The sequence below is a fragment of the Pomacea canaliculata genome, linkage group LG4, assembly GCF_003073045.1.
Source record: "Pomacea canaliculata isolate SZHN2017 linkage group LG4, ASM307304v1, whole genome shotgun sequence".
Lineage (NCBI taxonomy): Eukaryota > Metazoa > Mollusca > Gastropoda > Architaenioglossa > Ampullariidae > Pomacea > Pomacea canaliculata.
The window spans coordinates 8,706,627-8,729,980 of NC_037593.1; the positions used below are offsets into that span (position 1 = coordinate 8,706,627).

The 23,354-nt window shown below is 36.4% G+C and overlaps 1 protein-coding gene across 1 annotated transcript; it reads left to right on the forward strand.

Moving 5' to 3' along the window:
- Positions 1-855: 855 nt before the first annotated feature.
- On the forward strand, positions 856-22,111 carry LOC112562755 (transmembrane protein 132C-like). The gene is made up of 10 exons (XM_025236226.1): positions 856-1,868; positions 2,047-2,279; positions 4,755-5,589; positions 6,935-7,084; positions 10,102-10,300; positions 13,558-13,701; positions 13,999-14,204; positions 14,523-14,805; positions 15,200-15,388; positions 16,743-22,111. The coding sequence occupies exons 2-10, from the start codon at positions 2,231-2,233 to the stop codon at positions 17,859-17,861; spliced, it is 3,174 nt and encodes a 1,057-aa protein (XP_025092011.1). The 5' UTR covers positions 856-1,868; positions 2,047-2,230; the 3' UTR covers positions 17,862-22,111.
- The last annotated feature ends 1,243 nt before the right edge of the window (positions 22,112-23,354 follow it).

The following is a 23,354-nucleotide window of genomic DNA, read 5'->3' on the forward strand; positions in this document are numbered from 1 at the left end:
ATGCCGAGTCATATAAATTATCGATCTGAAATAACAAAGATATAAGCATAATAACAGTTAATTTGACAAAGTACAAAAATATTGAAATTTATGTTCATGTTTTAGGTAGTGCGACATAACCAAAAATGGGAATGTATCCAGGCAAGCGATTCTAATTTCCCACCCACCCCTCCACCACCATCATCATCCACTTTTTTAAGAGGCAGGTAGAAGAGAGAGTGAAACAATAGCAGTATTTATGCTCCTTGCATTCATGAATGGACGAAAAATATATTTTCTTATCAGATGCTTATGTGCTTCGCTGAAGCTATGGTATCCCACATAAATCATATATATAAGTTGCATCCTCAAATACCCCTCCATGTTTTAAAAAAAAAGTGAAGTAGCACGTACGTACGTCTCTCTGCCTTACAAATGCCACCAGATATTTTAAATGACATTTATCACCAAAAATATTAGTAGAAAAGGTTTGTCGGAATATTTGAGGAGTATATAGCGTGATAGGCGCTGATCAAGGCTTTCTTTTCCTGTCCCAGCTGTGTTCGGGCTTGGCAGAATTATAATGCTGCGTGAGACCTTTATTTTTCCTCTTTCCAACACTTATGCGCGTACCTGCATACTTTTTCAAGTACTCTTCTAACTCAGCATTTCACGGACTGAGCTACGGAGTGAGCACGTTTGCAGCAGACAGGTCCCCAGGAGCAGCCACTCCTCGCAATCATGAGGAGGGAGGTACGTCATGGTTTAGCCATGTGATACACCATATACCAGTCTTGCCAAGACTATCATGCAAGGCGCGCTGGATGGAAGCAGAAAGGAGAGCAGACAGCGCAAAAATTGGTCTGAAAAGTGGGTCTATAAATACCCCAACTCCGCTGAATCAGGCAAAGGATAGACCCTGTCGATCCTCTATATAACTGCTTCCCCAAGATTCTCCCTGCCAGCGATCTTACATTTCTACATTGACTCGATCTGATTGTGACTACGTATAGTTAATGTGACAAATTCCCATGATAAATCTCTATAGCTATAATTAAGCCGTAATAATAATTTAATGACCTGTTACTGGATCTTTCGACTTCTGTAACGAGCAGTTTTTCCCGAAAATAATAAATCGATTCGTGCCCTCCAGGTGCGTGAGTGGCGTTCACTCAGTCACCAAGTTGATCGATATATTTATACAACCGCATCAAGATGAATAACATAATTTACACAAGGTGTATTCGTTGTATCTTTTTCTACACTCTAATGATAGCCATATGAAAAAAAAATTTGTAATGGTTAAGGTTCACCTTCAATACAATACAGTTTAATTTTTTTTATGACAGGACAAATGCAGCTAGAATCTCTGCGGCCGGACAAATATATGTGCGCTTGTGTCGATATTCCGTTCAATAGTGGAAGCGGTGGTAAATCCTCAAACCCTGATAGACTTTTAACTATTTACAGACATATACGTGACATTCCAGTGCAAATATTTCAAGTTTTCGAGGTGCATGATTTCTTATCTGTTTGTGCACGCGCCGTATATATTTGCAGTAAAATGCATTATACCGGAACCAAGCTAAGTGTATATGTCTCTTGTCATCATAAACAAGTAACACGTACTGCTCAGCTACTGAACATAGCTGCAGCAGAGAAAAGAAACAACGGTGGTCTTAGAAGCCGAGAGACGTAGCGCAAGAGTTGAGCATGCCTACTGAGAGCGAGAGCGCTGGGTAGTGCGGCAAGCTTTTGAAGCTTTTGATGTCTGTGCCGGTGAAACTGATCCCGTTTGCTCGCGCCTGCCTGCCGGGGGTAAGGGGCTGCTCGAACACAGGTCACGTGACGACACAGCTTTCGCCTGCGTGTTGTCTGCAGCATGTGAGGTACAGAAAGTAGTGCCAGAATTTCGTTACTCTTGAACACATTTTCTTGAATTAGTTTTCAATATAACGCTTTAAAGTAATTATGCTCACGCTACTTTAATTGTTGTAAGCTATATTTATGGTAAAGAACTGAAGATTTTGTAGAACAGGGTCATAAATATGGCGGATTTGTTTACAGGAGGAGAAGTGAACAGGCTTGAGAATGGCAGACGACCTAAACCAAGAGTGAAAGGATGGCCCTCGACAGAGGCAGTGAAATGGACAGTGCTTTTTGAGATATGGACTGATTTTTCTGTTTAATCGATCCTATGTGTATAGAGTAGTCATATTTAAGCAATTACTGAGGTGATCACAATGTGACTATGGCCTGTGGAGGAGGGACGGCGTTTATTTGGCTCTTGGTGTTGATCGGTGAGTGCGATTAAAAAAAAGTCCTCCTGTGACCACTTCTATCCCCTCCCATCTGTGTTGTGAAGCTATCAGTTGAAAATGCCGTTACGACGTTTGAATTACTTTGATTGGTATTGATGGACGATTTCTGTAGCAAGATAAGAGATGAGAAGTTGCAGAGCATACGATGCTTCGGTCGTGATGCTAATGTAATAGGCTTGTGCAGTCCTAATAATAAGCATGTTCCACTGTCCTAAAGAAATAACAAAATCGTACATGTAGCACAATTTCTGTCTCAGTCTCCTCTCTTGAGCTCAAGGCATACCCCACTAAAAGATTACGTCTATATAAAAAAAATTATCGTTGTATATAATAACATTACGTAGGATTGAGAGGTTTATCGATCTTATCCAAGCGAGTGTGTGATTATGCAGTGCACTGTATATTGTACTGTTCCGATTGTAATTTGCTTAAGTTTCTTCTACATCATTTATCGCATTTTCATAATGATGATCACTTTTCGGCTGTTCATAGCAGTAGCAACAGATAAGGAAAACTGCATTTTCAAAGAATTAGAATTTTATTTAATTGTTAACATCAGTTTCTGTGCGCGCTTTTATGCCTATGTTTATAAGACATTTAACATCCGAAGATTAAAACTACAAGGATTTATTACTTTCCGTGATAATGAGAGCCATTAAATCATGTATTTGTCAGGATTTGGGAAGAAACTAGTAGTCTGTTGTTAGCTTAACAGATATTTATTATGATGTGAGAGAACCTACTCATAATAAGAAATCTAGGTCCAATGACAGAATGACTGGCATATTGCCACTGTAAATTATAAAAATGCATATAAACATAGATATAGCATTAATTATACATTATAAATTGACATTTTGAAGATACCTACTAGCAAGAATGCTAGTGGGGAATAAATTTGATATGTGTAGTGTAATATAAAGAGTAAAAAAAGTGAATGGAAATCAAGGTTTAAAAACAAAACAAAAAATTTATTTTTCAATTCATTATGAAACATGTTGCATTATGACACCTTTAAGGAGTACCAGTTTATAAACAGAAAATTGTTTGCTGTAGCCTTGAAGTGTTAATGGCAAGTGTCTTCCACAGAAGTTAAAAAAGAATATTACATTTTTAGAACAGGACTTGTTTTCTAGGTAACAACACTTAATAGTACATCTAATGATATATACCAAATAGTGAGCCTGTGTGATGTTAAAATGGGTGCCAAGACATTGTATGGATGATTAGACTGTGCATTCCCACCTGTGGCTGTTGTCTGCCTGCAGAGTTGGGTGAAAGGTTATCCTTAAAAGACTGCAGGATATTTTTTTTTTTAGTTTTGGTGGTATGTCCAAGCTTTTCAGTTACAAAAGCTAGCTCTTTTTTATGCTGTTTGGTATAATTTGTCACTCTGAGTACAATAATTAAATAATTACTACCAGTGGCTGCTGATGTTTTTTTAATCAGTTTTAAAGACATATAATAACTCTATTAGGACCAGAAAAAAGAATCTAATGTGTAAAATATTTTCAGTTCCACATTGTAATTGTTTTCAAATTTAAAGTAAAATTTTATCTTTTGATAGGAATCAAACACATTTAATGTTTGCCTTTGTTTTACTATTTATTAATAGGCAGTGCTTATTTTTCAATTCTTTGCAACACTGAAAAACCTTAGATTGGTGACTAACACTGTAGTAGTGTGTTTTATGCTTTGACTTTTTATATTAAGAATTATTTTTAAGTTCAAAAGCCTTTTTTTAAAGCTAACCTGAGTATAGCATAGTTCATTACAAGGTACTTTTTCCTCAAACGGAGCAAATACCACTGTTCATGTTTCAAGCCCTTGAGTGACTTGCAGTAATATCCCATTAGCCTATACTTGAAAATATTGCATTGGCTGTAGCCTTCAGTAATGTTTAAAGTTAGAATTTAAGTCATTAAAAGATACAAAATAACATAAAAATATAGTTGGGTTTTTGTGTCTAATGACAGTTTAATATTCTGCTAACCTTCCTGTAATTTTAAACTCATTTTCATATTTGACTCAGGCTAGTTTTTCAATATTCTTCAGTATAGCTAAATAAACTTTTTTAAATAAAACTATTTTTGTGTATTTCTGTTTCAAACAGCTGGGTCATATAGTTAAATTGCATCTTAAGTTTATGAATACTATGAAATATAACAATTCAGTCCCAGTAGACACAAGAGTGACGTAGCAAAGCTTATATTTTTTTCTTTTTAGGAACAACAAAGACAGTGCTTGCACTGCCAGGTGTCTTAAAAATTAGGTTTTTCTGCAGTTTCAGCACAATGACCTGGATGGTGTAACATCATTAATGCTATGTTTATGAAAATATTCCCCTCTTTCCGTCTGTTTCTTATTAACACATTTTTTTTTCCACCAACACAGTATATATATAGTTTTTTAAATGTGTTTTCGCTCCATTTTAAAGATAGTTTTTTCCCACAGGTTCACTTGCTGGTGTTGAGATAAATTTTGAAGATCCAAAAGATGGCTACTTTCTCAAACCTTTATACCAAAGATATCAACCAGCTGAGAGGAATGTGGAAAGAGAGACTTTCATTCTTACACATCCAGCAGAGCTGTACAAACTCCGTGCCAGTCTTGGACCCTTTGATGTGTACCAGTCTGTCCCCAGTGACTTTGTTGAGGGTTCCATCATCTCTGGGAGTGCCAGCCTGGAGAGCTACCTTGGCCATACCCCCAGACCCATGCACAGACAAATTATTTACAACATGGACGTGAGTGCTCATCTTGTGACAGAGAAAGTGTTTTTGAAGCAGCCATTGCTGCAGGTCTTGATACATGCACAACTTATGCTTGGTCGTAAAAGCCAAGATTTGATCTACAATTATTATGGCTACAGTCAACAGTGGTGTGGACAACTGTTTGTCCAGCATGGAACAGAACAGCTGTCTTCAGTGTGTGTTTTAGGCAAAGAGCATGATGCCTGCGTAGCAGGCATTAGCCTTCCGGAGTCATGGTGGCACCAGAACTCTAGTCAGGTGTCAGTATACTACGACATTTCACGTGTTGAACAAAACCAGGAGTGCGCCAGTGCATCAAATACCATTGTCCCCGTGGGGTCATTGGCCAACACCAGTAACCATCAGAGGAAGTTCATCGCAACCATTCCTCTTGTGGAAGAAGAGATGGTTTTTCAAGAAGAGAAAGATCAAGATTTAATTTTTAGGATTCCAGTTGGTGGTTATCACCCAGGTACTAGGTTTGAAGTACCTGTTCTACTGGAGAAAAATTCTGGCCTGCAAGTTTTTGTTATCAGGTAAGTAAACTGCTAGATATTCTGCATGTGTGTTTTGACATCTTGAAGTGAAAGTAATATAGCCAATGCCACTACTTTAACACATATGTTTTGTATGTCGGTTTTCCATTTATCAGATGTTTTCCAGTAAGTGATGAGTGAGTATTCTTATATCGTCGGTTTTATATCATACCATTTGAAATATTTCCTTCAGTATTTCGTATGAAGCTTGGGTATGTATGCGTGGGTAGGTGATAAAAAAAAGAGAGAACGCAAGATTGGCGGATGAGAGAAAATGTGAACGTTGAAAATAAAAGTCATCAAAGTATGGAAATAAGGATGAACCAAGTTAGCATGGTTTAGAAAAGGCCTGATTGGCACAGCAAATAGCTAACTTTGCATGTATAGTTTTAAAAAACTGTTTTTAAAATGGGGGAAAAAGAATTGAAATACACGTTTAAGAAACTGGGGATAGGCTGTGTTAGTGAAAAAATGTTAATGAAAGATGGGGAGTGGGGGAGAGCATTCCATCACTGATGTCTTAGGATAAATATCACCAGCAATGATGAAGCAAACGACAGGAATTACCTTAATGGACAAAAGAAGAGAATGTGAAGAATTTATGCAAAATGTCTAACACCCATCTTATGAGCACTGACATAAAGATCTCTCCATGATAGGACTCAGGTCATCTTTATAAAATATACATTTTAATAACTACAGAAAGAAAGCCTGCAAAAGTCCATATCCAGAGTGCCTTCCTTGATCTTCCCTTATCACAAGAGAGAACAAAAGCCATCTCTGTGCAATAGTTCCTAATTTTAAAAAAAATCCAACAACACAAAAAAGAAAACAGAGTGGCTATGCTCAAAGACTAATACAAATAAGAAGCAGCACAAGATGATAGTTGGATCTATATATCAGCTTCATCTACAGACCACCACAAGAGAGTTACCATCAGCTGTTGAGAAAGTTGACCGTATTCAGGCTCAGTGCTGAGCAGAACAGTCAAAATCCCAAAACACAGGAGAAACTTCAAATGCAGGATTTCAGATTTCACCAGTCTGAAAAACGTGGTGAAGACCAGTTCCCCTACAACACAAACTGCATGGGCATTTGAAGATACCACAGAAGACCTTGAAATTTATATCAAGATCACACCTCCAAATGTAATGAAAACATTAGTATAAAAAAAATGATCATGCTTAAGAACTGTTTAATTATAATCACAAATTTATTATTTTGATCTTGAATACTGCAAAATTTTGACAAGTTTCATTTTTACTTTATTAGGTAACACTTGGATTCTTTATATAATGTAGTAATAGTATGTAGACTTTTATTGTATCTGGAAAATTTATTTCAGGGTGAAGGTCCGAAATGGATTACGTGTTATTGGTGCTGTGCCTGGAGAAGACAGTGCTTGGAACATATATTTTGAGAACAACAGTAAGCAGCGATCTGCTTCAGTAACTGCTTACGTAAAGGAGTCTTTCAAGTACACAAGAAGTATCAGGTTTGTACCGTCTGTGATCTCATACAATCATTTATTTCATTCGGGTTTTTTTTTTTGGTTTGTTATTGTAACAAATCTTATAAAGGAACAATATATGTATATTTATAGTGGAAGTTTCTTTAAACCCCATATAAAATTTGCCAGTAGGGAAAAGATGTTGGCATTCAGGCAAGACTATAAATGTGGGTAAATAATGTCTTTAGCTTTAGAAGCTGCAGGTTGACCATGTATGAGGCAAGAAGAAAAGTAGGAGCTAATGACACAATGTGCATTGCTCAGGTTTTGAAGCAGATATTAGAAGGTGTAGGGAAGACGAAGGGAACTGAGCACATGTACAATGATTATTTCACACCTTTATAAATAATGGTTTCTTTACACAAAGTTGACATGCTTACAGTTTTTTATTTCCTGGGATAGAATTTCATGAAAGCACTTGATTGTGAAGGTTTGGTGTAAAAAATTATATTTTTACTTAGAAAGGTGTAAATGTATTTTTCATATTGTTTAAAATAATTCATCTAATACAAAGATGGGCCAAGCAGAGTATAACTGGTTCCTGTGATGAACCACCTGTGGATTTTGTTTTTCTTTTTGAAAAATGTTTGGGTCTTCTAGTCTCCAGATTTTTTTTTTTAAGACAGTTTATGTTATAAAGAAGGTGATGAATGGTTGTATACCAGAGTAAGCAGCATATGGGTTTAAAAGGGAAAGTGGTACCATGCAGCTCTGGTAACAAAATCTTGCAAGGATAGTACAAGGTCTGGAAGGAATGTGGATCTGTAGAGAAGTTCTGTTAGGTTCCACATGTTTGTGCTATAATTACCTTGGGTTATATTCACCATTCTTTTGTCCCTTAGCTTGACATTCTGTTTATGACTCTGGAGTTTTGACTATTGTTTTGTCGGTTGTTGTCAAAGTCATCCGTTGAAGTATTTTTGTGCTGATTGGATTTACTGTTTATTTTTTTCTACCTATCCATATTTTACTGTTTATCTTACTTAAATGTTGACAGTGTCTTCCTTGGATGCATACTTTATTGCTGCATTTCTGTATGTTTTTGTTAGTTTTAAATACCTGTCTTCTTCCCAGTTGTTAGTGTGTTAGTTGTTTTTTTTCCAGTTTTGGTTTGCCTTTGGCAGTGATTATGATATAAGTTACAACCAGTTACAGAAATGTTGTGATGATACAGCATGATCAGTACTTACCTCCTCCCTCAAGAAAAAAGCACCCTATAATAAGCTGTTGAATAATCCATTTTGGGGTATTTGAATTTTTGGTTAGGCTTCTGCCTGTAGCGTATCATTTTTATAATTTTTTATTGGAAGTGTCCACATCAAATTAGAATATTTGAAGAGCAGGGGCAGGCAGAGGGCTTGATGAGACCAAGTTGTTTCTAGAAATTTTTAGGATGACAACCTTATCAGGAGTTAGTTGAGAAAAAGATTGTCTTTGTTATTAAGGATTATTTTCAGTGTGCTGATGTTATGTTGCATTATCAGAGTTAATTAATCCATTGATTAGGGGAAAAAAATCAAGTGAAATGGTTGTTTGGGCTTAAGTTATACAGATGTTCTGAATGAATTCTGCTGAAAATTTTAGGTTTTAATTGTTCCATTTGTAATCTTTTGTGTAGTTTTAGTATTGTTCTAACATCTCTTTTTAACAATTTTGTCCACTCTATTGGGCCAATGCTAAAAAATCCTGTTCTCGAATTAAACAATCTCCATTCTGTCTATTTAACTGGTGCTATGATTGAAGTTTTTGAAACGCTAGCTCCCAGATGTTTACAAGTCCTTGCTCAGGACTTGAGGGTCTTCTAAAGTTCACCTACAGAAGCAAACACAGTGTAGAAGATACTGTTTAATATGTCTTAAATAGACTTCATGCTTATTTGGAATACTCAGACACCAGTATTTGCATTTTTTTTTTTTTACTTCTTGATTACTTTTGCAGGACAGGCAACAAGAACATTAAAGAACAGGAAGGGATGGTTGGGAGTGGAAAGAATGATGTAGAAACAATGTATGACAAATTTCTGGTTAACAAATTAACTAAAGTTTTAGACAGTGACTTGCACCCACTCTGACAGGAATTTGACATTAGATGCATAAACATAAATGGTAGATTTAGAGTTGTAGAACTAGAACCACACATAACACTATCTGCATTTATTTATCTTTGCTGCAATTCAGATATCCAACCAACTCATGCATGGTACACTCAATTCAATGCAGATGGCCATAATCTTTGCTCCCATTTCAGAGTGTTCATTTTTATGTAATACTTTTTAATGGATGTCATGCTCCTCTCTTTCTTTTCCTATTTTAGTGGCAATATGGTGGTACAAATTTTTAGTACTTGAGAGAATAAGAGTGCCAGTGTAAAGGATTAGAAATAGAGAGCTATAATTGGGATGTAGAAATTTTGTGGTGTTATATAGCTTGTGATGATGTTTTATGTAAATGCTACTGTTTAATATTACTGTTAGCGGATTCAAAAATGTCCTGCTAAGTCTTAATTACAGTTAGTGCATTTACTATCATGTCTAAAAGACAGCTGCACATCAGTTCTCGGAGACTTCAGTGCTTCATGCTTTTCTCTAAACAAAACACTCTAGCCATGATGTAGGCGGCACAATTTTACAAAAAAGGCATTCTCTTAGTTATCTTAGTGTTTCTTGCTAGTCAGCAAGTGTTCTAAGAATCTGTGTCTCTTATTTCAGTCTTTTATTTAAGAATAGAAACAGATGGGATTAAGTAGTTGCAGGATGTTTATACCAAATATGTAGTTTCAGAAATGAAGACCAAAAAGAAAGAAATCCATGGGAACAGTGGAGGTCTGGGGGAAAGAGGGAAAAGCATAGCTATGGGAAAAAGCAAAAGAGAGAGAGAGCAGTTGTGTGCACTTGCACATGCCTTTTTTTTTTAATATAACTAAAAGTGGAAAAGAATTGATCTTCACATTTTGTCATAATTTTTTTTCTAGTACCTTCATGGGCTCTGTTATTGTTTCTGCAGAATTGAAGAAATCATGCGATGGCAGTTTGAAGTTGAAGTGGATGCAGATGAAGCAATGACTGGGAGGATTGTGTGGACTGTGGACTATGAAAAAAATGGATTGTCACGCAATGCATACTTCCCGCCTCAAGACTCTCGCATATCTGCTAAGATCTCAATCCTTGGAGACCACCCAGAGAGAATTGTTACTGTCTTTAAGGTGAGGAAATGGGCAGGTTTGGGCAGTGTGTATGTGTGTGCACATGCATACATTTGATAATTTTGCCAGTAGGCGTTCACTTTCTGTAGATGTGTACAAGCTTATGCATGAGGACACATGTAAATGCATTTGTTTTGAAATGAAAAAAATATTGATAGAAGAAATCTGAAATACTTTGGCTTTCCTAGAGTACTGCTGTTTGTCAATTTGTGTATGGACTCACAAGCTAGCCACTCCTAAATAGAAAATAACAGAAACATTGGAGATGCTAATGTTTACTCAAAGATACATCAACATTGATAAAAGTAATTCTGAACAATATCATAATATACAGTGTCTGGTCAGGTAACAAAGACCAGAAACAGGGAGGTGCTTTAATTATATGATGGCTGGATGATTTTGAGTAATGTGTGTGTATGAACGAGTGTGGGCATAAGCACATGCTTAAGGGAGTGAGATCAGTACAACTTAAGGGAAGGCAAGATCCTAAAGGTCTCTAAAATTAATATGAGAGCACTGTTCATACAAAAGTCATGTGGCCTTCAAGACCTCTAACCTTCCCAGTCCAAAAATAAAACCCACAGCTTGTTGAAAGCCAGAGCACACAAGCCAGAGTAGTGAAGCCCAAGTATTGATCTTGTTGGCATGGCAATCCTTGTCCTTGCTGTCTTCTCAGATTAACAGCCCTCCATGCTTGTTGGATGGAAGACTAAGAGAGGGTGAGGTGGGGATTGAAGACTGGGATTGTGAGACAGCAGGCTCAGAAGTCGATTTTTGTTCTGGTAGAGGCCGTTTTCTTGCTTAGATGCAATTTGTAATGGCTGGGGAGTTTCAATTGCAATTCAATTCTTATTCTCTCTTTCACTCACACACACAGAGTCTGAGTTATATGAATAGATTTTCATTTACAACTACAGTCTACCTGTTTCTGGAAGCAGTCTTGTGTATTGATATGTTTATATGTTATTAAAAAGGTTTATTTTTTTCCTCTTCATTTTCTGCACTGGCTACCCATCTGTTCTTGCATCCAGTACAAACTGTCTGTGCTGTGTTTTAATTTCTTTGCTGGATTCTGCCCTGATTATTTTCCTGAACTGCTCTTCCCTTACATCCCAGCTAGACAACTCCAGTTCTTGTCTGATGGTCGTCTTCTTCCTCTTCCTGTCAACAGAACAACTATAGACCCAGGATTTTTAGTTATTGTGCAGTGAAACAATGGAACTCTCTCCCTTTCCATATCCGCCTCCTACCCCTTTAAGCATGCACTGAAAATGCGCCTCCTCCGTAAACATTACTCTTAACAACCTTCCCTATAATGCTAGACCTTTTTCATACCCTTCCTTTTGCAATATCGTGTTACTCTCAGCTCTTTTTCTTGTTATTTGGTTCCTCTTTGTGTTTTCTGAATTTGAATTTATTCTTTGTTAGTACTGTTGTTTATTCTTTTATAGTTCGTATGTTATTTGTTTATTTTCCTTTCCCTTGTACGCTGTCCATTTCTTGTTCTTAGGTGCTAAGAGCATACTCTTTAGGAGTGTGTGTATGTGCTTTACAAATTTTGCATTTTATTATTATTAGTGTACATGGGGATCAGTTTGTTGTTTGGAAATTTGTCATTTGAATTTTTTAATCTGGTGTCTTATTTATAGTATTATTCTTTTCTCCTCATGTTTTGCCTCTTAACTTTTGACTGTGGCTGTTTTGTTCAACTTTTCATGTGGTTTTTATCATTATTGTCCTGTCTTAAGTGTTTATTTTTGGATTGTTAGTGCTGAAAGGAGAGCAAAACTTTTCTTGAATTTTTCACTTTTTATATAATTTTAATGTTTTATAAATTTTTCTTGGGAGTTTTTAAGGTGTTCACCCCCCCCCACAACAGCCTGTTACAATAATTTTTGCAAGACAATAACAGATAAATTGGATGATGCATACACAGTAACAACCATAATACAAACATCAGACAGTAGTTATGCATAATGTTAAATACATTAAAGAAATAACCTTCAGCAGAACAAACATGGCTGGTCCAGTGTTGCTAATCATGTAATAACTATATATGTATAAAATATCAGTGATAATAAACCACAGAATTCGTGCCATCAGTCGGCTGTATCTGTATTAGCTCTACAGTAGCCCTTAATCTTAGCTGTTAAAAGCGTGATTTCCTGTTTCTGTTATGAAAATGAGCTGCATAAATAGCTGGAAGCAGATGGTCAAGTACATAACCTCTGCCTTATTTCTTCAGAAAGCATGTTCGCATCACCTTTAATAGTGAAGTGTTTTGTGCTACACATCTTAATGGAAATAGAAAATAAATACATTGCTGGGATTACTTTGGACAGGCATAAGATAATACAAAGCCATGTGCTTTGATAAGAACTAAGCCCAGATTTATACAGCAGGCTTTATCTGCTTTTTCTGATTTTTTTTTTTCCAATATTAGATTTAAAATTCCTGTTGCTGTGAACTTTATGACTTGATGCTGGTATTTACTAGTTGTTTTTTTAATGAGGTGCAAATGTATTTTAGGCAAATCTTTATTTTTAATTATGTCCATTAGAATTGTCATGTTAATCTGTATGCTTCATCATGTAAGCCTTTCTTTCATACTATTACTATTAGTGTTAGTGTTAATTTGCTTCCATGTCTGATCATTGAATACAAATGAGGAACTTGAAAAACAAAACGTCAAGCATAGGATATTACTCGTTTAAAAAAATGTCATTTAAAAGGGTCAACGTTTATTATAAACTTTATTATGCATTACATTAAGGCTTCTTGTTTGCACATAACCTAATAAAAACATGTGTTGAAAGTTTAACAGAAAATAGAAATTAAATGTGCTGGTAGATGCTTGAGAATTCAGAGCTTATATTTTTCCATCATGAACTTTCGCAGAGGTAGAAATTTAACAAAGCCACAGTTGTGAATACCAGTGGAATTAAAAAGTTATTTATAATTTGTAATAACTTGTTTGCTGCTCTCTAACAGTTTATATTTGTGTTGAAAAAGAAAGTTTCAGATACCATGTATAATTTTTAAACATAAGTTTTTTCTTAGTTTGCTACAACAAAAACATTCCATAACATTAAAATAAGATTTGTGTTTAAGATCAGTAATTTTTTTGTTATAAATTTAAAAAAACCTAAATTCTATGGAGTATTTTAGTATTAAGAGAATATGTCATATTTACAAGCCAGGTGACTGAAAAATGATGCATTATACAGGCAACTTTTTTTTTTTTTGGATTTAAACAGGAAACAGAATTATTAAACACAGCAGCCTTGACTGGTAAGAGAGAAGATTACCCACTTCACGTCTTTGCTGTTTCAAATGAAAACAAACTTCGTGATGTGAGCCCATACTCAGACTGCTTCTCCACTGACACCGATGTTCTTAGAGTGAGCATGCTTTTAAAAAAAAAATCATTTTTAATTTTGACTTTGGTTGGGACATGCTGAAGTGGTAAAGTGGAGGAACATAGTAGAGGGCATACTTTTGGGTAAAACACTATCACCTTGAAAAGGTTTCGGATGGTGCATTGCCTTGTTCCAGTTGTGCATTTTGTGAAGGCTTACATTTAGTTATGTTTCAGCAGTGTTCATTTCACTGATCTGATCAGATTTTATGTTTTTGTGATTGATTATACCATTTATGCTTCATAGCTGTGCTGACATCACAATCTTTGATCCTGATAGGTTTCCAAGGACTGCAGAAGTGTGTTTTTGGATGGAAACGAGACAAGAGGATCAGAAAATGTGACAGTTGTAGTGCACACTGGTGGTCATACCACTTATGTGTATTTGAGAGTGTGGATGCCTGAAAGTCAGCTTGAAATGGAAATTTCTGATACAAAGCTGAGCAGAATTCATGGCTGGAATATTCTAGGATCAGAGCATAGAAAGTGAGGCTTAACTCTCTTTAGCAGTAATATTTTTTACATGTTACCTTTTTAGTATTAGAGCATCTAATTCTATACATTGCCTTTTCTATCAAGAAAGAGGATGTTGATACTTATTTTTTTTTAATGCTGAATTTAATATATAAATTTGTGTAACAGAAACTGAAAGAGCAAATTGTAAAAAAAAACGGCTTTTGTAAAGAATATAATGGAAAGAAGTAAGAACACATCGCACCAGGCAGAAAAGTTTTCTAAAGCCTGCTATAAAATCAGCTGAAACTTTTTACATGGTAGATGCTTATAATGATTGTATGCTTGCAGAAAGCGTGAGGCAAATCAGTTGTCTGCACCCATCAAGCATTCCAAAAGCACTGAAGGACAGTCCAGGAATGCTGGCTGTGAGGTGCGCATGCAGCAGGCACTGATTGATGTGTATGCCCGCTTCATTATTGATAATGGGGGTAGAAAATACTTCCAGAGCAAAAAGGTGTATCTTCGTGTGACAGACTTGGTTCAGAAATTCCTGCGTACTTTAGATCCACAAATTGCCACGGTGAATGGAAGAGTTGTTCAAGGGCATTCAGCTGGAAAAACAGATGTGCAGGTTTGAGAGTTTTCCTCACTTCTAAGGATGTGATTGTCTTCATTTTTGTTTGTTTTGTTTTTTTGTTAACCCTGGTGTACAGGAAAGGAAAATGTTACACACAAAAAGTGGAAATATTACCATAACTGGATATATTATGGGCATTATTTATTATTAAAAGTGCATCTGATATTGTTTCCTGTGGTCCTTTCCATACAGCTTTGTCATAAGAGCATTTTTTACTGCCGTGGAATAAATAAGCAACATAAAGTTTAATGATAATTGTTGCTCTGCTTTAGTAATTTTGACATTGGTATGTTTTTTTTTAAAAAGTAATAAACTTTTGGCCATGAAAACGTACACTGCAAATACACATGGAGTTGATTTAATCATCAATCCATATGGTGTGTTACAGATTTTATCACCTGCTGGTCATGTGATCAGCTCACGCAAGATCCAGGTGGGCAGGGGGCGAGTGAAGCTTGAGCGCATTCTTGTGCGGGTAGTTAGTGGTCTTACACTACAGATTGCAAAAGACAGGCACCTCCTTGGTGCCCTGACAGCCACGGCAGTTTTGGAAGACAAGCTTGTTGCTCGGCAACAGGTAATGAAGTGTTGTGGATTATCTTGAAAAAACAAAGGACAAACAAAATTTTAGAGAATTAATTGGCTTTAATAATAATGAAATAGAACAGCTTGCTGTTTAACAAAATGTGGAAATGACCGACTATTCTCATTTTTTCAAATTTATTTTGTTTTGGTGGATGGCAGTTCTAACACGTTGCTCGTCAGGAACATGCTCGAATATCTACACCACACAGACAAACACTGAGTCACTGATGTGCTCTTTCTTTCAACAACCACCTCGACATCTGCATGTGGGCTTCTGTTCTGTGTTCTGGCCACCCCGCCCCACCCCCCACCCCCCAAAAATCCTGGCTTAGTATTATTATTCTTTGGGTTTGTTCTTTTAAATGTAACTTTGCTTGTATTTTTTCTGTCAAAGCCAGGTTGGGACTGACATAAAAGCACATATCACTAACCATCACCCCTTCTCAAGACTAAATTTATTTCAACATACTACAACAAAAAAGTCCACTCTCCCTCCCACACAGTCGCTCCTTAAACTCTAAACAGCATTCAACACTTAGATGTCTCTTCTCCATCGGAGGGCCATGAAACTAGGTTGAAGGCCTTGGTCCATAATATATGCTAACCAATAGTGTGTTGATTACTGAGAACCAAAGTCCTCCACCCAGGGAAGGGCTAGCTTGCTTTATTCAGCGTTTTGACATTTATTTTGTTGACTGTCGGGTGGAACACTCCTCCGCTTGATCTCTTTCTGTGTAGAATAATCCTCACAAAAAAGAAAACAAATTTTAAAGGGTTGTTGCCAAGGATATAAATTTTTCAAAACTGACCCCCAGGTCTTGACCAATTAGTTGTTGCAAATGGGGAAACATGCTCCCCACTCCTTTTGCACTGATGTCTCGGTGTCAGCGCCCCATGCTATCCTTTTGTAACTTGGCACAAGGATACTGCTCCCAAAACAATTCCTGAAAACTCTTTTCACATTTAGCCTCTTTACAAAATTTACTTTTTTTTATTCTCGCATCTTTCATACCAATTATAAAGTTAATTACTGAACATTAATTTTTATTGCTTCAAATAAATCATGAATACAGTTTCAATTATTAGATTTACAAAATCTTAACTAGTTGCAAGACTTGTGAAAAGGGCAAGGAATTGCTGATTCCTGAACATGTGCTTAATCCATGTCTCAACAGTTATGGCAGAAGTCCCAAATATCATTCACTTGCTAGCTCCTAGATTTGGGGAGAGGGAGGAACTCCCTTGGACACCACCTGCGCACATACACTTTCTCAAACTCTTATGCACTAATACATGCTCTCTGAAAAGCTAAACTGCATTTCTAACATTGCTCAATTTGGTTGCAGGATGCAGTTCTGGACATTACGTTACAGTATACTGATGGCTCGCGCATGCCATTAGAGTATGTGGACCCTTCTCACTTTGATCTTAAAGTGCAATCACTCAATATCCATGTCGTGGATGTTCCAACCAATAACAAGGCCTCGTATCAGCCTGGCATTCGTCCCATTGGCAGTGGGCGAGGGAAACTGATCAAGGTCATTTTACGACAGCCAGCATCAATATGCCAGTACAAAAGGCGTCCTCTTGCCAGCAGCCATGTTAACATCCATGTTGATTTCTCAAAAGACAGCAATGCTGTGGGTCGTGTACAGAGTGATGCTTTTTACGATCACAATCGTGCTAGCGACAGAAGAGAAGACCACACTAGTGAGGATAAAGACACGAAGCCTGGTCATATCTCACCTGATTATGACTTTGACACCCATGCTGTAGACAAACAAAAGTATTTCACCCATCAACATGGCAAGTTTCCTGAGCTTTCTGTTGCAGCTCCTTCTAACCCAAAGGTCATACCAGTGGAAATTGCTTTCAATGGGATGAAGGAAAGTGGAAGTTCACCACAACAGGAGGCTTTGGAGCAGGCCATTGACACCAGCCGTTCAAATTCAAAGCCATTCTTGATTCCTCTATATGTTCTGGTGTCGGTCTTTTTTGTGGTTGCGGTGAGCTGTGTCCTGTTCACCATGCGCTACTATCGTCGAAAGCGCATGCCTAAAGACAGCAGTTCTTCACATGGTAGTGTTTCTAATGCTAAAGATTGGGTGTGGATTGGACGAGCCACACTAGAGCGCAATGGAAACCACTACACTCGCTGTCAGCATGCCCTGATGCCTGAGGAAGATTTCAATGGAAATCAGATGCTCAGCCGCCCGCCCTCTTCTAGTAATGGAAAGGCTGCAAGCACCAGTGCATCCAACCCTAGTTCTGCTCCCAACAGCAACCGCAACAGCACAGTGTCGACGTACGAAGGATCTGAGTGCAGTATTAGGATCACCTCCAATCCTCTGCGTGATAGTATTGATGGAGGTTTCAATGAAGCTGAATGGGATTATGAAAAACTTGGTTTAACATATGAGCAGCTTATGGACTACTTTGCTAACCTCAAGGAATCCACTGCCTAGTTTTTTAATGCTGACTAAAAAATGTTTCATGCGCAGGAAATAAAATCTGCTTCGAGCAGTTTTTTTAAAAAAAACAACATTTCTGCTCTGTTGCTGTGATAGAGATGGTATTCTTCACCATGATGCTGTTTTAAAAAAGGCATTGCATAGGTATGGGTCATCAGATAAATCAAAGACAAACCTGTGAGGAATCAGAGAAAATGTGTTTGTTAACTGGCAAGGCACAACCATGCCTACAACTGATCAGAATAAATCAGTTGACATCTAAGTGTCACTGAAAGCTCTGAGGTTGAGAAGTGACACTTAGGCAGAACTGAAGCTGCAAGTTGGTAGCAGTCATAAACATTTGCACATGAGGTTAGCTGTCCAACAGCGACCAACGAATGTTGATGGGCATGAATTTTAAACAGGGAATTTGGCCATGCCATGGCAACAAAAATAGCTTTTCTTTTAAAATGTTTACACTGCTTTGTGTTTTGTTGCAAACAATTTGTGCATTACAGGGTTATGATCGAACTACTTGCATTTGCTTGTTTCAAATGCCAGAGTGGCCATTTTTATGTTGTAGGTTGGTTGCATGATATCAACTGTTTTGGGGAAAGGGGTAGCAAGAGGGACGGAATAACCATCCTTTTACTTGGATCACAAATTTAAGTGGGTGGTGAATAGGGTGAGAGTGAATTGCCCTTTTCGAGTTTTACAACCTGGTGCTCACTTGCATCCATATACATATATGCAGATCTTTACTACAGTTTCACAAACTTGTGTCCACAGACATTCAAATACATATATGTAGATCTTGCCTAACATGAAATAGACTTTACCTCCACTGTTTATGTCTTGGTAAAGGACCAGGGAAAATTTATGTAAAGGTCTAATAGCAGGATAACCAGGGAATATTTATATAAAGGACTAATATGAGGATGAAGTTGATTATAAAATCTATTTCTTCTCTTTAAAAATAAGGGTTGATATACAATACGGACTTTGAATCAAATTTGCATGCTATTTACAAGAGTCAAAGTCTTAAGTGTCAAGTGTGGTGGTATATTGTAACAAGCATTTATTAAGTTCTGGCCCAGTTTTTTTTCTCACCATTCAGTGCATTTTAAAAAGATCTTTCAGAAAGTGTGTTCTAGATTTTTTGCATGCTGGATTTGCCTACAGATTGCGCACAGTGTTCGTGTGGTGTTGTCACCGTTTGTGCACTGTAATCTGATGATGTACCAAATGCTTGGTATATGCATGTTACGATGTGATGATGTTTGTGTCATTTGTTAAACATCTAATTCCGTGGCAGGTCTTTGCTGGAATATAACTGCCAACCAGATTTTGTCTTGAAGAGGGCAGTTTTTAGATATGTATAGACTTCTAACACATGTTATATATAGTGGCAGACATGGTCAGACTTTTATTGTTGGAAGCAGTTCTCTTTATTTTTTTCATTGGTGTAGTTCATGTTCTAAATTGAATTCACAGTAAATAGGCAAAAATGAGGCTTTAGTTTCTTAATAGGTAAGGGTGGGAGCACATTGGTTTTAAGTTAACAAACACTAGCCCTTTCTTACAAAACCAAGCATCATCATCAAGTGATTGAGTGATTAATTTTCTTAGCCTTCTTGCCTTGTCTTTATAAAGAGTTGAGGAAAGGAGAGAAAAAAGTTGAGGAAAACAGAAAGCTGGATTTCTCATGATTTGTTAAATTCAAGCTTTAGGGAGAGAGCAGCTTTTGTCAGTTTAGGTGGCTTTGTAATCTGAAATCCATGTGTTTTCTGGTCCCTTTTTATGGTCTAATAATGATCAGGGATATTTAGAAATAGTACAGATTGATTAAACTCTTTGGCATTGAGAAAATTGCATCATTCAGTTTTCTGTAGCATGAACTATTAGTCTTATAGAAAGTCTTTGGTATAAAGATTCAAGATATTCTTATTATTTTTCTTACTGGGGTTTTAAGAATTAGTGTATACACTGTGAAATAAATGTTGTCTCCTTTAAAAAAAAGTTCCTTAACTGGTAACAGGAAAAATTAACATATGCATAGTAAAGGAGTTTTGTTAACTTTATGTTAAAATTTAAAAAAATTCAGATTTTTTTAAAAGGCCTAATTATGTGGATACACCCTGCAGAATCACCAGACAGTTGTGACTACCAAATGCACACTGCTGTAGGTATACCAAAAGAACAGTAATTTCAAGCCAGCATAAAAACTTCTTTGTCCAGGATGGTATGATAGCGATATATAATTAGAAAAAGAGAAATCTAGTCACTGAGATTATTTTGGGGCACCCTGAACCTTGTACATAATATGTTTGTTACATGTGGCAGCTGGAGTTAATAGATTACAGGTGAGACTGGGAGACGAGGAGGAACAACTTGGATTCTGTAAAATCCACAGAAGCACAGTGATAGTGGTGTTCTTCAGACTTTTCATGTTACCTGCAACTTCACATTTTGCTATTCCTCATCCTCCGACACACCCAATTCCCACCCATCCATCCCTGCACTTTATTGGGAGAGTATGGGATCACAAGGGCAAAAATAGACTTTAAGAAACATTCACTTTTTCTGTCACACTGATTAAAAAATTTTAATTTTCTTGTTCCTTTCAGAATATCGATTCACAGCGTTACACCTTCTAGCGGTCCTACATAATAGGAATAATTTACTTGTTTTGATGCATGTAGGTGTGTGCTTGTACATAACACATACACATACACATACTGATGAAAATGAACATACAAGTAAAATGTTGCCTTTTTTCCCTTAGAATATTTAACGCCAAGACAAAGATGTGGTTGTTCATAAACGTCTGTGTTAATGTAAATGTGTGTTGCTGTTTTATCCTTGAACTTATCTGAGCATTTAGATAATGGCTTAAACAAGGCATTGCTGTTGTCGAAGAGAAAGGCCAGAAAAGTGATAATTATTTCTTGTTTGCATTTCTACGCATTTTATTGTGTTTACAAAATTTCATTGTTATTTCTTTTGTCCAAAATGCATGTTTAAATGCAATGTGAATTATGATAAACAGTGTACTTATTGTGCATTTAAAAAAATTGCATTACACAAGTCTCTCCATGTGGATCAGTAAGGCAAACATGATGGGTAATAAAACTATGTATATTTGTTGTAAATTTATTGTATAGACAATTTGGTTGTTAGTGAATGGTGTTAACACTTGTCACCTTTTATTTAAAAACTCACTTTTATTCGTATTGGCAAAGTATAGATCTGAAGATGTATTTATGTATACACTTAGCCAGTTTTATTACTTCGCCATTTTATTATCTTTTGTTTTAAAAAGGGAAATGAATTAGATCTATCTTAGTAAACAGTTTTTGTTTTCAAAGAAAGGAAACATAAGAAACATTAATTGAATGCAGGGAATTTAAAGTGATGTACTTAATTCAGTGGTTTCAGTACTAAAAGTTGCAGGTACCTTTCAATCAATGAATTGCAGAAAAATCAATCTTTAAACGTCTTTAAACTAAATTGTGCCTGCAGCTGAGTGCTACGTTTTGGACTGGCATCTGGTAGCAATTTGTTGCACACATTTGAAATTTGCAAATAAGGCTAGTTTTGTAAGTTATAAGTTTTATGCACGCAATATTTTGAAGGTCACTTTGTACTAGTGCAAATAGTGATGGTCTGTTTACAAAGAAAGTATTGCATAGTAGGGAATAAACAAAATGTGGTGTAAATGGTCATTAGTTTGCAGATGTTTTGTATTTGGAGGAGGGCTGGGCTTGGAGGCTAGTTCCTACAAGCTAGCATACCCCTAGAAGAATTATTTTTGTGCTTTGTACATACGTGTTGTATAAATGCATATCGTGACTTTTTTTTAACATCGAAATTTTTCACATTTATGTTCAGATCCATAAGACCTCACCCACATTTATGCTTGTTAACATTTTAATCATATCAGTCCTTGAAAATGTGTTCTTTCATTAACTGTTTGGATTGCATGAGATTTTTGCCACCCCTTACAATGCCACTTCTTTTAGTATATTTCTCAGGTAGATTTTTATTTATAAATAATAGGTATCCTCTAATAATCTACATGTATAACAAAGGGCAAAACTGAACAAAACAAAGTGAAAACAGCAGTTTTTGTAAACTTGTGATTTAAAATATTAAAAGAGAGAATGCAGGGTTCCCAGGTCCTTGCAAGGTCCTTTTAAGTCCTTTTATATTGAATTTTCGCCGAAAGGCCTTTTAAGTCCTTTTATTTGCCATGCGGTCCTTTCAAATTCTCACACAGGTCCTTACATTTTCTCTGTGACCCTTTTAAGTCCTTTTATCGATAAAATATTACCACAAATTTATTTCCGGAGTTGACTTTGGCGCAAAATACTGACGATTTTTCGCCGCATGTTTGGTCTACACATCTATACAACACTAGTTGCCCTTCCGTATTCACAAAAAACACTCTTTTTTCAAAAGGTCTTTAGAAACTTACTCTTTCTTGAACTTTGATCTTCTAGTACTACTGTGCATAGCTCTATTTCTCTCTCTCTTCCAGTTAGAGTGTGTGTGCGAGAGAGAGACACGTGAACTGACTTTTGTATTACACCAAAGAATGGCTTTCAGGTTTTGCAATTATTATTACTTAGATTTCTAGAAAACTTGGAACATTAACGGTGTATGTTATCAGCGCGCTAAGGAGACTTTTTAAGTTATCTAATCTAAATATGGCAGACAGGCATCAAAATTAACTCTTTGATTATTTATTACTAGAAATACATGTATTTGAGAACATAGAGAAGACCACAGATTCATAAATAATACATCTTTCCGACCACACAAGAGAAAAACTTAAGCATTGATGACTGTCACTTAGGTCCTTACGAATGCATGAAAGGTACTTTTAAGGTCCTTTTAAGGTCCTTTTTTGGCACCATCCCTGATCCCTGGGAACCCTGGAATGAGAGAGAGAGGACTGTGTACATGTGTAGTATGAGATGATGGAACAAATTCTGTATGCTATGGTCATGCAGATTTTACAAGGGCCAATAATTCTAACAGCTTGTTTATAAATGCACAAAGGAAGACCAAGTATATAGAGGGTGTGGGGATAATTTAATAATGGGTTTTTGTGACCATCCGTTACAATGAAACCTAGACTTTAGGGAGCTTGGTTATTATTTTTGTTTTGTGAAAATTTTTATTCTCGTGCTCAAGCAAACATGATAACAATTTTCACTTTTTTCAAAAAATTTAATTAAGGAAAAAAATGATGAATAAAAATTGCAGTTGTCCCTATTATTAGATGTATGTGAGGAAAGATTACTTGCAATGTCAAGTTGTGAGAAACATGGGAAGAGGAATCGATATGATAAAACATTAGTATGCATTATGCTTATCGTCCACATATTGTCAGCTAGTCATTGTGCTTGCTCAAAAATAGTATGCTGGTTATCTTTTGACTAAATGAAAACAAATTATACTATTACTCTTGATGCAGAAGACACTTAAGACAAACTACTTATC

Bases quoted from the DNA above. Each gene is read 5' to 3' on its own strand.
- LOC112562755 (XM_025236226.1), top strand. From the start codon at position 2,231: ATGGCCTGTGGAGGAGGGACGGCGTTTATTTGGCTCTTGGTGTTGATC. The intron at 10,301-13,557 runs GTGAGGAAATGG...GGATTTAAACAG, and splicing joins GAATTGTTACTGTCTTTAAG to GAAACAGAATTATTAAACAC. The intron at 15,389-16,742 runs GTAATGAAGTGT...ATTTGGTTGCAG, and splicing joins AGCTTGTTGCTCGGCAACAG to GATGCAGTTCTGGACATTAC.